Genomic DNA, 14,180 nt, shown 5'->3' on the forward strand with positions numbered 1-14,180 from the left:
ATCCCAGGTGCCATTCAATGATGACAATGGGCCAATCCAAAGTGGCCACAAAATCACCCTGAGAAAATGCCCTTGGAAGTGCTCAATTGTGTGCATCCCTTAGAACTAAACCACATTTCATCTTGTGTTTCCAAAAGAAACACATTGAAGAGGGAGTACCCCATGACCACCATGGCAACCATTCAATTCAATCACCTCTGTTTCACCAAAACCATCCCATATGTAATGTAAAAGGATAATTATATCGTGCACCATACCCACTGTAGTGTCCCCTTCTGCTCCGGTGGATCAGAGTACGTAACATACCGGTCAAATGTGTAAGCATCGATAAATCCACTAACATGTCTGGGCTGCAACTCATACATGGCCTCAGCCATTCCCATGCACACAAACTGCAACAAGCACAATTGGTAATATATGCACACATGTCCCGGAATGTGCATGATGCGCGCAAACATGTTACCTATTTGGTAGTGCAGTATTGACCCACAAGTTCTAGAACCTTCCATAACGATCAATATACATGAACATCTTACATGTCCCCCTGGCATGCAGTTGACAGACAGATTTCATCCCATGAAATAGCCATCATTCCCTGATGGAAGGATCAGCAAACAAAGAACAAACTGAAACATAGTGCAGCGAACAGATACATGCCCCAACAAAATGAAGACCCACGGGCACCCCTCAGTGACATACAACACATGCAAACAACAACACACAAGACAACCATCAACATGTGTCCTAGCATACAATGCATGCAAATCAAACACACAAAACACACACACTGACATCTCCCACGCTGCCTATCACCCTAATGACATGCAGCAAATGTGCATGCCACATATCCACATTTACTAGACGATGGCACATACACAATGAACACATTAGTAAACATGCTGAAAAGAAAGCACATATAATAATAACAATTTAGCATTTATAAAGCGCTACGGACCCCCATGCATTTGAGTGCTGCTTATTATTACCCACGGTGTGTGGTGCTCATTTATTGACCTCGGAAAGGATGAAAAGCCGAGTTTGGCTCTGCCAGGATTCAAATCTGCGTCAGCATGCTCTGCACAAATGTCAAAGCGAGTGCTCTACTCGCTGTACTATCGGACCGGCATATGCAGATAATTGATCACCGCAAAATGCTGGTACAGCCCTGGAACACTACCAATGACATGATAAGGCATACCACCACCTGAGTAGCATTGGGACAGTGCACTGAACACAGTCATGGGAGCACATTATCACTAAGCTAATGTATTGGTCATTTGTTAGGCACTCATAGAATTACAAAAATTATTTCTAATTGCACACAGGGAACCCGGGGGGGGGCAGGGTAAATTAGACAATCAATTACTAACAGAGATAAATAATAGAATCAATATAACAAATCATGTCAATAACTGGGAGGGGAGATAAACCAACTTTGCCTTGTGAGTGTTCACAACGTGCAAGTGTACAGGGGAGGGTGGCAAGGGAAAAGGATCGGCTTTGTTCATGGAGAACAGCTTGCGGTGAAGTGCTAAGAAATTAAAAGATAAACTAAGTACAACCTCCCGTGGTGATGCTGAGCGTGAGCAAGTGCAGTATATACACAGTTGCTTTGATAATACACGTGGGGAGTCAGGGCCCAGAGGGCACATAATGGCCCGGCACATCAAGCATGCTACTGTATGATTAGCATGGAAGAGAGGGGGAGAATGAAGAGGCGAAGAGAAAGGACCTGAGCCTTATTGGGAACTTAAGGAGGTCCTGCTCAAGATGCAGAGGGAGAGCAAGGCCATAACTCAGAAGCCAGCATGCAGAGGAAATGGATACACCAACAGCCCTTTCTGTACCAAAGTGCTTCACACGCAGGTAGTTGCTGCCAGAGGAACACAGGAGTCTAGAAGGTCAGTATTTGATCAGGAAGCTTTAAAGATAGGGTGGTACCCACCCACAGATAGCCCCCTGGATGATACACAGGGATTACAATGTAATCTGAGCTGAGACTGTGAGCCACTGAAGGCTTTGCAGTGCATGAGAGATGCAGTACCTGGGCCTGAGGCCAATGATAAGTCTGGCTGCCCTGATCTGGGTAAACTGGAGGGGTCGCAGGGTGGACCAAGAAACAATAAGGAGGATGCTGTTGCAGTAGTGTAGCCTGGAGAGAACCAGCATATGGGTAACATTGATTCTCTTGGCTAAGGTGTTGAAGGGTGCAGTTACTATGAGGAGAAATAGCTGAAAGTGGGACTTCTTGACAATGTGCAGAATATGAGGGATGAAGGAAAGGGGGAGTCCAAGTTGACTCTACGATTTCCGGCCTCAGATGAGAGGGCAGGGGGTGAGCCCATGGAGGAAGGATGCAGTGATTGGAAGAAGTAGGCTGCAGGTGATCCAATAGGGAGACTTCCAATAAGGATGGCGTACATGCCGAGGTAATTTGCAGTGCACCAGTCCAGGATGGCGGAGAGGCAGTCAGGGTGAATGAAGGTGCAAGTGTGTCAGTAGGAACTTTGCTGAAGAGTTTTGTGTCGTCAGCATAGCACTGGAATTTGTGGGAGAATGAGTCAATGAAGCATTGCAGCAGGGAAATGTATATGTTAAAGATGCATGCCAAAAGAATGGAGACCTGTGGGACACCACAGGTGGAGGAAGAAGTATGGTAGGAGAAAGTGCACAGAATGGTTTAGTAGGAATGGTTTGTTAGGAATGAGCAAAGCCAGTCCAATGTCCGCTCATGGAGCATTTTAATGATGATGGAATGCTTCACTGTGTCAAATGCAGAAGAGATATCAAGGAGGATGAGGATGGCAGTGGATTATGAATTGAGGGATGCTACCAGTTGTTCATGGGTGTTCAGGAGAGTAGTGTTTGTGGCTCAGGAAGGTTGGAATCCACACTGGTGTACATGTAGAATGCCAACAAGTGCGTCATGTGCGTCCATTTGGGGGAGGTAAAACTTCTCAAGCAGTTTCCCCAGGAAGGTGGTGATTGAAATGGGGCAGTAGTTGGCTGTGCAGGAAGGCTCTGCAGATGGTATTGTAAGGAGGGGGCACAAGGGAGTGTTTGCAGGATGATGGAAACGTAACAGCAACAAAGAGATGGTTCTGGATGAGCATGGGCTCACCTTTTTGGATGAGACCTTCCTGGAGATGACAACGAGACAGGGGCGAAGGAGAAGAAGGAGGAATGAGGAGGTTGAGTGGTGGGGGGGCAGAGGGAGAAGGTTTGTGTTGGAAGAGCCTGTCACAAGGAGGTTTAGTATGGCTTATGTATGTGCATATGATGCATATGTGTCTAGCATATGCAATTGCTTGGTTATGAGAGTGTCATGTAGCCTGATGTGAATGATGGAAGTGATAGGCACACATGTATCTGCATGGATGTGGATTGCAGGTTCAAGGGTGTGGGGGTGGAGGATGATGGTTGTTCCCTTGACTAGTCATGTTTATGTGAATGTTGGTATTGCCACGCACACGTTTGAGCAGTGCATTGATGTTTCTGTTCTGTGTCTCCTTTTCCAGAGTTGCATCTGATGAAGAGGGCGGAACCAGTGCTGTGGAGCATGGCCACAGGGATGCCTCCACCAGGCAGAGGCAAAAGGCCCAGCCACGCCCCATGAGAGCACATCTTCGGGGAGCGAGTTGTCTGGGGCCACGCTGGGACCTTCGGGCAATGCTGCTAGGGGTAACTCCAAGAGGGCGAAGGTGGGAGTGCACTCCTCAGCAGCGAGGGGACAGGTGATGCCACACCGGGGCCATCCATTGCGGAAGACACCATGGAGCCATCCAGGTTGGCGGGGGAAGGGGGAGGAGGTCGCCGATGATGCACAGCCATTAAGGTCAGGTGGGGTGTTGAGGTGGGCGTGACTACTGCAGTCCTGTCCCTGGGGCATGAGGCTGTGCAGGCCACATGGATGTGCCTGTGCATAATCTTGACCCTGGGCCAGCGGAGGCAGCTGTATGCGCCTGCCGGGATGCCTCCACCTAGTCCCAGCCCCTGGTGTCGGCTGTGTCCACACAGACCGACTCCCCCTTACCACCTGCTGTTGCCATTCAGGACTATGTGCTACCCCTGCAGGCCGGGGCGGCGAGGCGTACAGCCGTCATCCGCGATGATGTGCAGGCTACACATAGACTGCTTGAATGTCATCACAATGAGGTATGCCACCTCATCAGCTGGCTTGCAACATGCCTGTTCCGGTTTGTGCTGCATGGGCTGTTCATTAATGTGACCCCTCCTTCTCTTCCTCCTCTGTGTGCCAGTTGTACTCTGGGGTGCCTTCTGGCTCAGATACCACCAGGCGCCCCTGTGCACCAGTCCGACCCAGATTGCCCAGTCTGGTGGAGCCAACATCCCTGCCTGAGTTGGGAGTCGGAGGTCAATCGGCTGAGGTGGTCACTGTGCCTACCCAGGCACTGACAGGGCCCCGGCAATGGAGGGACAGCAGGCACCCAGAAGCAGGGCACGGGCCGTACACCCCCAGGTATTGTCTACAGCCCAGAGTGTGCACACAAGAAGGAGGCACCGGGCACTGTGGCAGCAGCAGGCATTGAGAAGGAGGCTACATATCTCAGGGCCCAACACCGAAAGGGGCCAGGTGCACGATGTGAGGCAGGAGGAACATGTGACCCTCAGCGAAAGGATGTCTACTGCGTTCAGGCGCTATGGACAGCGAATAGGAGCAGAGAGGCAGCAGGCTCAGGGACAAGAGAGTGTTTTGGCAAGGGCCAAGATTGCGCTGCGTCGGGCAAAGAGGCGGGCTGCCATCCTGGAGGCAACTTGGCCACTTGCAGGGAAGAGGAGGTGATAGATATACATATGCTGGAGGCCCTGCAAGCCCTTCAGGCAACAACAGAGGCCCACCTGGGAGAAGAAGATGTGGCGCTGGACGAAGCCCTGGTGGAGAGACTGAGCCAGAATGGAGATGAGGAAGTGGACTAGCCCGCTGCCTGTGTATATAGTTATGTAGGTGTAGGTTTCCTTTATTTATTTATTGTTTTCCCAAGGCTTTTCTGACATTCCTTCCCCTTTTTTACTCTATATAGTTATTTAGGCATTAGGATTTTATTTTTTTGGCAATTTTTAACTGGACACCTTTAAGCTTCATTTGGACATTTTTCATGTACATATTTATTCAATATATATCATTTTTTTTTGTAAAATTCCACGCTTCGTGCAGTTCGTTTGTGTGTCAGCCTGTTTGCTAGTTCGATTTTGAGCCAGTGCATTTCTCCACTGCAAATCAGGTGTCTAGTTGCGTGCATGCTTGTCTATTATTGTTGCTGGGATGGTTGCGGATGGCAAGAGGCACATGTGCCTGACATGTGGTGGTATGTTAATCAGACAAATGTGTGTGCACTGTCTATTTGGATTTGCATTGACCTATGCTGCATCACTCTGTGTTTGACATCACTGTGGTTGAGGTGGAGGGTGGTGGGCTCACTGTGGGAGTGTTCCATGGTCTCTGTCATAGCACATTACTTTGTTATTGCTGTGTAAAACACATGTCGTTCATACACCTTCACCAGCATGTGCAATCACACAAAGCCTTCCCTAATGTGTCGGTCAACCTCTAACACTGGGATGCAGTAGTGGTACATATTTAATACTCCAGATTGGCTGCACAATTCACCAGTCTCTGTGAGTCATGCTCTCTCTGATGCCCTACCATCACCCATGCATGGAGCGGTCATGTGATAGTTCCCTGACAGGTATTTTGCCACCCAGATCACTCATGCTCAGGCTGTGATACGCCCGCCCATTGTTTGTGGATCTTGCAACACGTTTTGGTATGGTTGTGTCTGTCGTGGGCACACATTCTGCCACTGTGCTTTAATGCCATGGCAATGCGTGATGGGCATCATGCACATGTTTTTGCACTCACATGTGTATGTAGGGGGATGATTAAGGCCTGAAAGGGTGTGTGAGCAGATGCTCCACTCATGGATGGACCTCCGGGGATTGCAGTTGGATTTACAGGATACATGTTCATGTTGCAATTCATGGTGCAGTCACACAACGGACATTCAGGTGGGCAACAGACATTTATTGCAGTGGTGATGTGTCACACTGTCAGGGTACTGCATGTGGGGGGTGTCCAGGTGAGGTGGTTTGGGGGGTGGTGTCCCGTCTGGAGGGGCTGCCGCCGGGGAGTGTCACAGATGAGGGGGCCTGGGGGTTGGTGTCCCTTCTGGAGAGGACTGCCTTTGGGGGGTGTCCCTTCTGGAGGGGGCTGCCTGAGGGGGGTCACAGGTGAGGGGGGCTGGTGGGTGGTGTCCCATCTGGAGGGTGCTGCCTGCGAGCGGTGTCACTGCTGAGGGGGTAGGGCGTGGTGGCCCTTCTGGAGGGGGCTGCCTGCAGGGGGTGTCACAGGTGAGGGGGGCTTGGGGGTGGTGTTCATTCTGGAGGGGGCTGCCTGCGGGGGGTATCACAGGTGATGGGGGCTGGGGTTGGTGTCCCTTCTGGAGGGGGCTGCCTGTGGGGGGTGTCACAGGTGAGGGGGGCTTGGGGGTGGTGTCCCTTCCAGAGGGGGCTGCCTGTGGGGGGTGTCCCTTCTGGAGGTGGCGGTCTGCAGGAGGGGTCAAAGGGGAGGGGGGCTGGGTGGTGGTGTCCCTTCTTGAGGGGGCTGCTTGCAGGGGGGGTCACAGGTGAGGGGGGCTGGGGGTGGTGTCCTTTCTGGAGGGGGCTGCCTGCGGAGGGTGTCACAGGTGAGGGGGGCTGGGGGTGGTGTCCCTTCTGGAGGGGGCTGCCTGTGGGGGGTGTCCCTTCTGGAGGGGGCTGCGTGTGGGGGTGTCACAGTGGAGGGGGGATTGGGAGTTCTGTCCCTTCTGGAGGGGGTTGCCTGTGGGGGGTGTCCATTCTGGAGGGGGCAACCTGCAGGGGGTGTTATGAGTGAGGGGGGCTGGTGTCCCTTCTGGAGGTGGCTGCCTGCGGGGGGTGTCATGGATGAGGAGGGCTGGGGAGTGGTGTCCCTTCTGGAGGGGACTGCCTGCAGGGGGTGTCACAGGTGAAGAGGGCTAGGGGCTGTGTCCCTTCTGGAGGGGGCTTCCTGCAGAGGGTGTCACAGTGAGGGGGCTGGGGTGGTGTACCTTCTGAAGGGGGCTGCCTGTGGAGGGTGTCACAGGTGAGGGGGGCTGGGGATGGTGTCCCTTCTGGAGGGGGCTGCCTGTGGGGGTGTCACAGTGGAGGGGGCTGCCTGGGTGGGTGTCACAGTGGAGGGGGGCTTGGGGGCTGTGTCCCTTCTGGAGGGGGTGCCTGCGGGGGATGTCACAGGTGAGGGGGCTGGAGGGGGGTTTCCTTTCTGGGGGGGGGCTGCCTGCGGGGGGTGTCAGATTTGAGGGGGGCCGGGAGGTGGTGTCCAGTCTGGAGGGGCCTGCCTGTGGGGGGTGTCCCTTCTGGAGGGGGCTGCCTGCAGGGGGTGTCACGGGTGAGGGGAGTGGTGACCCTTCTGGAGTGGCCTGCCTGTGGGGGTGTCCCTTCTGGAGGGGGCTGCCTGCAGTCAGTGTCACAGGTGAGGGGGGCTGGGGAGGGGTGTCCCTTCTGGAGGGGGCTGCCTGCAGGGGGTTTCACAGGTCAGGGGGGCTGGGGGTGGTGTCCCTTCTGGAGGGGACTGCCTGCGGGGGGTGTCACAGGCGAGGTGGGCTGGGGGGTGGTGTCCAGTCTGGAGGGGGCTGCCTGCTGGGGGTGTCACAGGTGAGGAGGGCTAGGGTGGTGTACCTTCTGAAGGGGGCTGCCTGTGGAGGGTGTCACAGGTGAGGGGGGCTGGGGGTGGTGTCCCTTCTGGAGGGGGCTGCCTGTGGGGGGGTCCCTTCTGGACGGGGCTGCCTGTGGGGGTGTCACAGTGGAGGGGTGCTTGGGGGTTGTGTCCCTTCTGGAGGAGGGTGCCTGCGGGGGGGGGGTGTCACAGGTGAGGTGGTATAGGGGGTGGTGTCCTTTTTGGAAGGGGCTGACTGTGGGGGGACTGCCTGCGGAGGTGTCAGAGTTGAGTGGGGCTGGGAGGTGGTGTCCAGTCTGGAGGGGGCTGCCTGCGGGGGGTATCATAGATGAGGAGGGCTGCAGAGTGGTGTCCCTTCTGGAGGGGGCTGCCTGCGGGGGGTGTCATAGATGAGGAGGGCTGGAGAGTGGTGTCCCTTCTGGAGGGGGCTGCCATGGGGGTGTCCCTTGTGGAGGGGGCTGCCTGCGTGGGGTGTCATAGATGAGGAGGGCTGGAGAGTGGTGTCCCTTCTGGAGGGGGCTGCCTGTGGAGGGTGTCATAGATGAGGAGGGCTGGAGACTGGTGTCCCTTCTGGAGGGGGCTGCCATGGGGGTGTCCCTTCTGGAGGGGGCTCCCATGGGGGTGTCCCTTCTGGAGGGGGCTGCCTGCAGTCAGTGTCACAAGTGAGGGGGGCTGGGGAGTGGTATCCCTTCTGGAGGGGGCTGCCTGCAGGGTGTTTCACAGGTGAGGAAGGTTGGGGGTGGTGTCCCTACTGGAGGGGACTTCCTGTGGGGGGTGTCACATGTGAGGTGGGCTGGGGGGGGTGTCCAGTTTGGAGGGGGCTGCCTGCTGGGGGTGTCACAGGTGAGGGGGGTTGGAGGGTGGTGTCGCTTCTGGAGGGGGCTGACTGCAGGGGGTGTCACAGGTGAGGGGGCAGGGGGTGGTATTTCTTCTGGAGGGGGCTGCCTGTGGGGGTATCCCTTCTGAAGGGGCTGCCTGCAGGTGGTGTTATAAGTGAGGGGGGTTAGGGGGTGGTGTCCCTTCTGGAGGGAGCTGCCTGTGGGGGTATCCCTTCTGGAGAGGGCTGCCTGCGGGGGCTGTCACAAGTGAGGGGGGTGCGGGGGTAGTGTTTCTTCTGGAGGGGGCTGCCTGCAGGGGGTGTCACAGGTGAGGAATGATAGGGGTGGTGTCCCTTCTGGAGGGGGCTGTCTGTGGGGGTATCCCTTCTGGAGAGGGCTGCCTGCGGGGGGTGTCATAGATGAGGAGGGCTGGGGATTGGTGTCCATTCTTGAGGGGGCTGCCTGTGGGGGGGTGTCGTTTCTGGAGGGGGCTGCCTGCAGTCAGTGTCACAGGTGAGGGGGGCTGGGGAGTGGTGTCCCTTCTGGAGGGGGCTGCCTGCAGGGGGTTTCACAGGTGAGGGGGGAAGGGGGTGGTGTCTCTTATGGAGGGGACTGCCTGCAGGGGGTGTCACAGGTGAGATGGGCTGGGGGATGGTGTCCAGTCTGAAGGGGGCTGCCTGCTGGGGGTGTCACAGGTGAGGGATCCTGGGGGATGGTGTCCCTTCTGGAGGGGGCTGCCTGCGGGGCTGTCACAAGTGAGGGGGCCGGGGGTTGGTGTTTCTTCTGGAGGGGGCTGTCTGCGGGGGGTGTCACAGGTGAGGGGGAATAGGGGGTGGTGTCCCTTCTGGAGGGGGCTGCCTGTGTGGGTATCCCTTCTGGAGGGGGCTACCTGCTGGGGGTGTCATGGGTGAGGGGGGCTGATGCCCCTTCTGGAGGGGGCTGCTTGTGGGGGTGTCCCTTCTGGGTGGGCTGCCTGCAGTCAATGTCACAGGTGAGGGGGGCTGGTGAGTGGTGTCCCTTCTGGAGGGGGGTGCCTGCAGGGTGTTTCACAGGTGAGGGTGTTGGGGGTGGTGTCCCTTCTGGAGGGGACTGCCTGCGGGGGGTGCCACATGTGAGGTTGGCTGGGGGTTGGTGTCCCTTCTGAAGGGCGCTGCCTGCAGGAGGTGTCACAGGTGAGGGGGGCTGGGATGGTGTCCCTTCTGGAGGGGGCTGCCTGCAGGAGGTGTCACAGGTGAGGGGGGGGGGCGGGGGAGGTGTTTCTTCTGAAGGGGGTTGCCTGCGGGGGGTGTCACAGGTGAGGGGGGAATAGGGGATGGTGTTCCTTCTGGAGGGGGCTGCCTGTGGGGGTATCCCTTCTGGAGAGGGCTGCCTGCGGGGGCTGTCACAAGTGAGGGGGTGTGGGGGGTGGTGTTTCTTCTAGAGGGGGGTGCCTGCGGGGGGTGTCACAGGTGAGGAGGGATAGGGGGTGCTGTCCCTTCTGGAGGGGGCTGCCTGTGGGGGTATCCCTTCTGGAGGGGGCTGCCTCCAGGGGGGTTCACAGGTGAGGGGGGCTGATGTCCCTTCTGGAGAGGTCTGCCTGCGGGGGGTGTCATAGATGAGGAGGGCTGGGGAGTGGTGTCCCTTCTGGAGGGGCTGCCTGTGGGGGGTGTCCCTTCTGGAGGGGGCTGCTTGCAGTCAGTGCCACAGGTGAGGGGTGCTGGGGAGTGGTGTCCCTTCTGGGGGGGCTGCCTGCAGGGGGTTTCACAGGTGAGGGGGGCTGGGGGTGGTGTCCCTTCTGGAGGGGACTGCCTGCGGGGGTGTCACAGGTGAGGTGGGCTGGGGGGTGGTGTCCAGTCTGGAGGGGGCTGCCTGCTGGGGGTGTCACAGGTGAGGGGGGCTGGGGTGTGGTGTCCCTTCTGGAGGGGGCTGCCTGCAGGAGGTGTCACAGGTGAGGGGGGGGTTTGAGGGTATTGTTCAGTATGGAGGGGGCTTCCTGTGGGGGATATCCCTTCTGAAGGGGGCTGCCTGCAGGGGGTGTTACGGGTGAGGGGGGTTGGGGGGTGCTGTCCCTTCTGGAGGGGGCTGCTTGCAGTCAGTGCCACAGGTGAGGGGTGCTGGGGAGTGGTGTCCCTTCTGGGGGGGCTGCCTGCAGGGGGTTTCACAGGTGAGGGGGGCTGGGGGTGGTGTCCCTTCTGGAGGGGACTGCCTGCGGGGGTGTCACAGGTGAGGTGGGCTGGGGGGTGGTGTCCAGTCTGGAGGGGGCTGCCTGCTGGGGGTGTCACAGGTGAGGGGGGCTGGGGTGTGGTGTCCCTTCTGGAGGGGGCTGCCTGCAGGAGGTGTCACAGGTGAGGGGGGGGTTTGAGGGTATTGTTCAGTATGGAGGGGGCTTCCTGTGGGGGATATCCCTTCTGAAGGGGGCTGCCTGCAGGGGGTGTCACAGGTGAGGGGGGCTGGGGTGTGGTGTCCCTTCTGGAGGGGGATGCCTGCAGGGGGTGTCAAAGGTGAGGGGGGCTGGGATGGTGTCCCTTCTGGAGGGGGCTGCCTGCAGGAGGTGTCACAGGTGAGGGGGGGTTGGGGGTATTGTTCAGTCTGGAGGGGGCTTCCTGTGGGGATGTCCCTTCTGAAGGGGGCTGCCTGCAGGGGGTGTTACAGGTGAGGGGGGTTGGGGGGTGGTGTCCCTTCTGGCGGGAGCTGCCTGCGCGGGGTATCACAGGTGAGGGGGGCTGGTGTCCCTTCTGGAGGGGGCTGCCTGTGGGGGGTGGGCAAGCATTTTATCTTGGGTGTGGCCTTGGATTGCAAGGTGTTGATGTGTGATTTTGCTGGGGTACGGCCTGGGCTTGCGAGGGAGGGCATGCGTTTTCTCTGGGGTGTGGCCTGGGATTGCGAGGTGTTGTTGCTCAATTTCGTTGGTATACGGCCTGGGCTTGCGAGGTAGGGTATGTGTTTTCTCTAGGCTGCGGCCTGGGATTGCGCAGTGTTGTCAGGCTATTTCGATGGGGTGCGGCCTGGGATTGCGAGGTGATGTCGCGCAATTACACTGGGGTACGGCCAGGGATTGCAAGGTTTTGTCGAGCAATTTGGCTGGGGTACGGGCTGGGAATGCAAGGTTTTGTCTTCCATTTTCTCTGGGATGCTGGATGCTGGGTCAGGGATGGCGCGGAGGCTTGCACTGTGTTAGTGCTTTAACTTGCTTTTTGGTGTGCGTGGGGGCATGTTGGCGGCACGTTGGGGGTGTGTTAGGGCCGTTCCTCGTGCAGCTTGTTGTTATTTGCGCGACGGCTAGTAATGCCTCTTGAAATCGATGAATATGCATGGTGCCATTTTTTTTCTGCGCCACGGCTCCCGCAGGCTCCTTCTCGGCACACGGGCCTTGCGCAATTTCTGCGCCACATTCCATGAATCGGGCGCTTAATGGTTTTGGAGAGGCAATGCAGTTTAGAGTAGCTTAGAGTAGCCATAGAGTAGCGGCGTGGAGTGGGGGTTATTCGGGTGTTTTGCCCTAGGCGCAACATTGTCGAGATGCGAGGGATCCCGGTAGCACTGATTACATGATCTAATGTAATATGACGTAACCAATTCTACGGATGACAGCAAAATCATTAAAGACATACATACTGAAAAATATACATGGTGCAGTTTAATAAGAGTGCCCATGTGCATTCTGAATCAGTGCAGCTCCTTCGTTCAACGGGGCGTGTGTCAAACATGCGGGTTTTTGCCTACATATGCCCGTGTGTCGCAGCAACATATTCATCACAGGGAATGGATTTGCGGGCACCATTTCTTACGGTGCCATCTCCTGGTAGAGTACACAGAAGACAGACAAAGAAAAACATACTGCCAAGAGTTGTATGCAACTATAAACCAGAACAAAAAAATGTTCGTTGAAATCGGTTATGTATTCCACACTATAAAAATGTCATACCTCTAAAGTCCATATTAAAAAAATAGTCATCATTCCATTCATTCCTTACAGGAAGATGTGATTGCTGCATCCCTAATGTATCGATGTGGATTCTGTTTGCAGAGTTAAGTGCTTTTCAGGGGGTGCGGGGGGGGGGATCTCTCCATGCAATTTTAGACAACCACAAGGGGGAGTTGGCAAATGACTGAACCGGGAAACTAGTGGCTGGTGGGCAATCCTGTTAAGACTTGTTGCCGTGAGTGTGGCTCCCTAGAGTTCCTGTTGTGTTGCGAGGGTGAGGACGCGACTGCTGCTGTCTGAGCCGGGATTAGGGAGAACACACTGTCAGTGCACAGGAAGAGGACTAAGGACAGAAATGGATCTCGTGTACCTGCTGGCCAGGGCACGCTGCTGCTCGGCTGCCTGCTCCACACAAGTTTTACGAATGCTTTCCAGGCTCTGACTACTTTTCTTCCTTCTGGCTGCACACATGTTTGCACCGTTTTCTGCCCCGTCCGTGTGAGCGATGAGGGTCGTCAGTTGGAATTGTTTACTGCAAGGATGCCTGATAATGCTGGCCGGCGCAAACCCCAAGAGGTTCCGGGACCCTGCGAACTGCCTACTGAACAAGAAAGTAAGTTACAGCAAAGGGACCACGTCCTTTTGGTGCGCCACGGAACGTGCTTTAGATGTAACTGTTTAGATGCTAACGTGCAAAGTGAGATGCAGCCGTGTGGGGATGACTGAGCCTTTCTTCTTTAAAATGGGTTTGTGTACGTGTGTCACGTGTTGCCGCGTTTTTATTCGTGTATTTAGTGTGATGAAGTACCAGTGGGCCAACACAGAACCTTTTCCATCTCCTGTGAGTCGGTAAAGTTTGCCTCAACCGACTCTCTCCCGAGTTAACAGCAAGAGTGTAACGTGTTTTCTTTTGTACTCTGCCTTTTCTTCCTCGCCCCTCGGAGCATTAAGCAGTTGTTTTTCTTTCCTTTCTCTGCGGTGGGAACCCACTTCTTTGAACTGATAAAATGCAAGCGGCTCGCCACCTCCCCTCCCTCCCCTCCCCCAGGCTCGCTGCTTTTCAGTATTTCTGTGAAATGTCTGGCTTCTATTCACTCCAGAGAGGGGCAAACTTGTCCTACAAGTTTTGCCTTCCAGCCGTCCGGAGAAAGTTAACTGTCAAAAAAGGCAGCCCTGTGAATTGTAAAGTGTTCTTTGAACAATGTCTTTTCACTTGCCGGAGAACACGGGTTGCTTCTGCCGGTGGGGAAGCGTCTCACACATGGCGAAGTTCCCTGGAAATTCGCGAAGCGAGTGTCGCCGAGCAGGAAGAGAGAGCTTGCCGCCGATTGGGGCTACTGATGGGAGTAGATGGATTTGGTAGATGTGCCAATTGCGAGCTGATGGGTTTTAGAGCGCGGGTGATGACGCCCCGTGGGGCAGTGATAAAGATATGTGTAGTGTTCCGCGCTGCTGTTTGCTCAGTCTTTTCTTTGCAGTGTTTACTTTGCCGCAGCGCTCACCCCTGTGCCAATCACTCTGTTTACAGCCCCTGACCCTGCCACCCTCTCGCCAGTGATCAGAACAAACCCCACTCTCCAAACACAACCCATTAATGCTTCATTTACATTCGCGCAAACATTTGCTCTTTACTCAAAATGTTTTAATGAATCCCACTCCCTTAAATCTCCACAAACGGAATTAGCAGAGCGTGTTGTGTGCCTGAATGAGGGGTGCCCGTGTCATTACGAGCCCGCGGGAGCCGTCT

At 55.9% G+C, this 14,180-nt stretch overlaps 1 protein-coding gene across 2 annotated transcripts in view; it reads left to right on the top strand.

Annotated features, from left to right (window-relative positions):
- The first annotated feature begins 12,638 nt into the window (after positions 1-12,638).
- LOC138510595 (metalloprotease TIKI1-like) overlaps positions 12,639-14,180 on the top strand; it is a 367,802-nt gene continuing 366,260 nt past the window's right edge. Inside the window, exon 1 of one of the 2 annotated variants that reach the window (XM_069626362.1) lies at positions 12,639-13,046. In XM_069626362.1, coding sequence (XP_069482463.1) covers positions 12,939-13,046 — 108 coding nt within the window. In that variant the 5' untranslated portion in view covers positions 12,639-12,938. The remainder of the gene's footprint in view (positions 13,047-14,180) is intronic. The other variant, XM_069626361.1, reaches the window with a different exon arrangement.

This window comes from Ambystoma mexicanum, chromosome 6p, assembly GCF_040938575.1.
Source record: "Ambystoma mexicanum isolate Mex_15411 chromosome 6p, UKY_AmexF1_1, whole genome shotgun sequence".
NCBI classification, from domain to species: Eukaryota; Metazoa; Chordata; class Amphibia; order Caudata; family Ambystomatidae; genus Ambystoma; species Ambystoma mexicanum.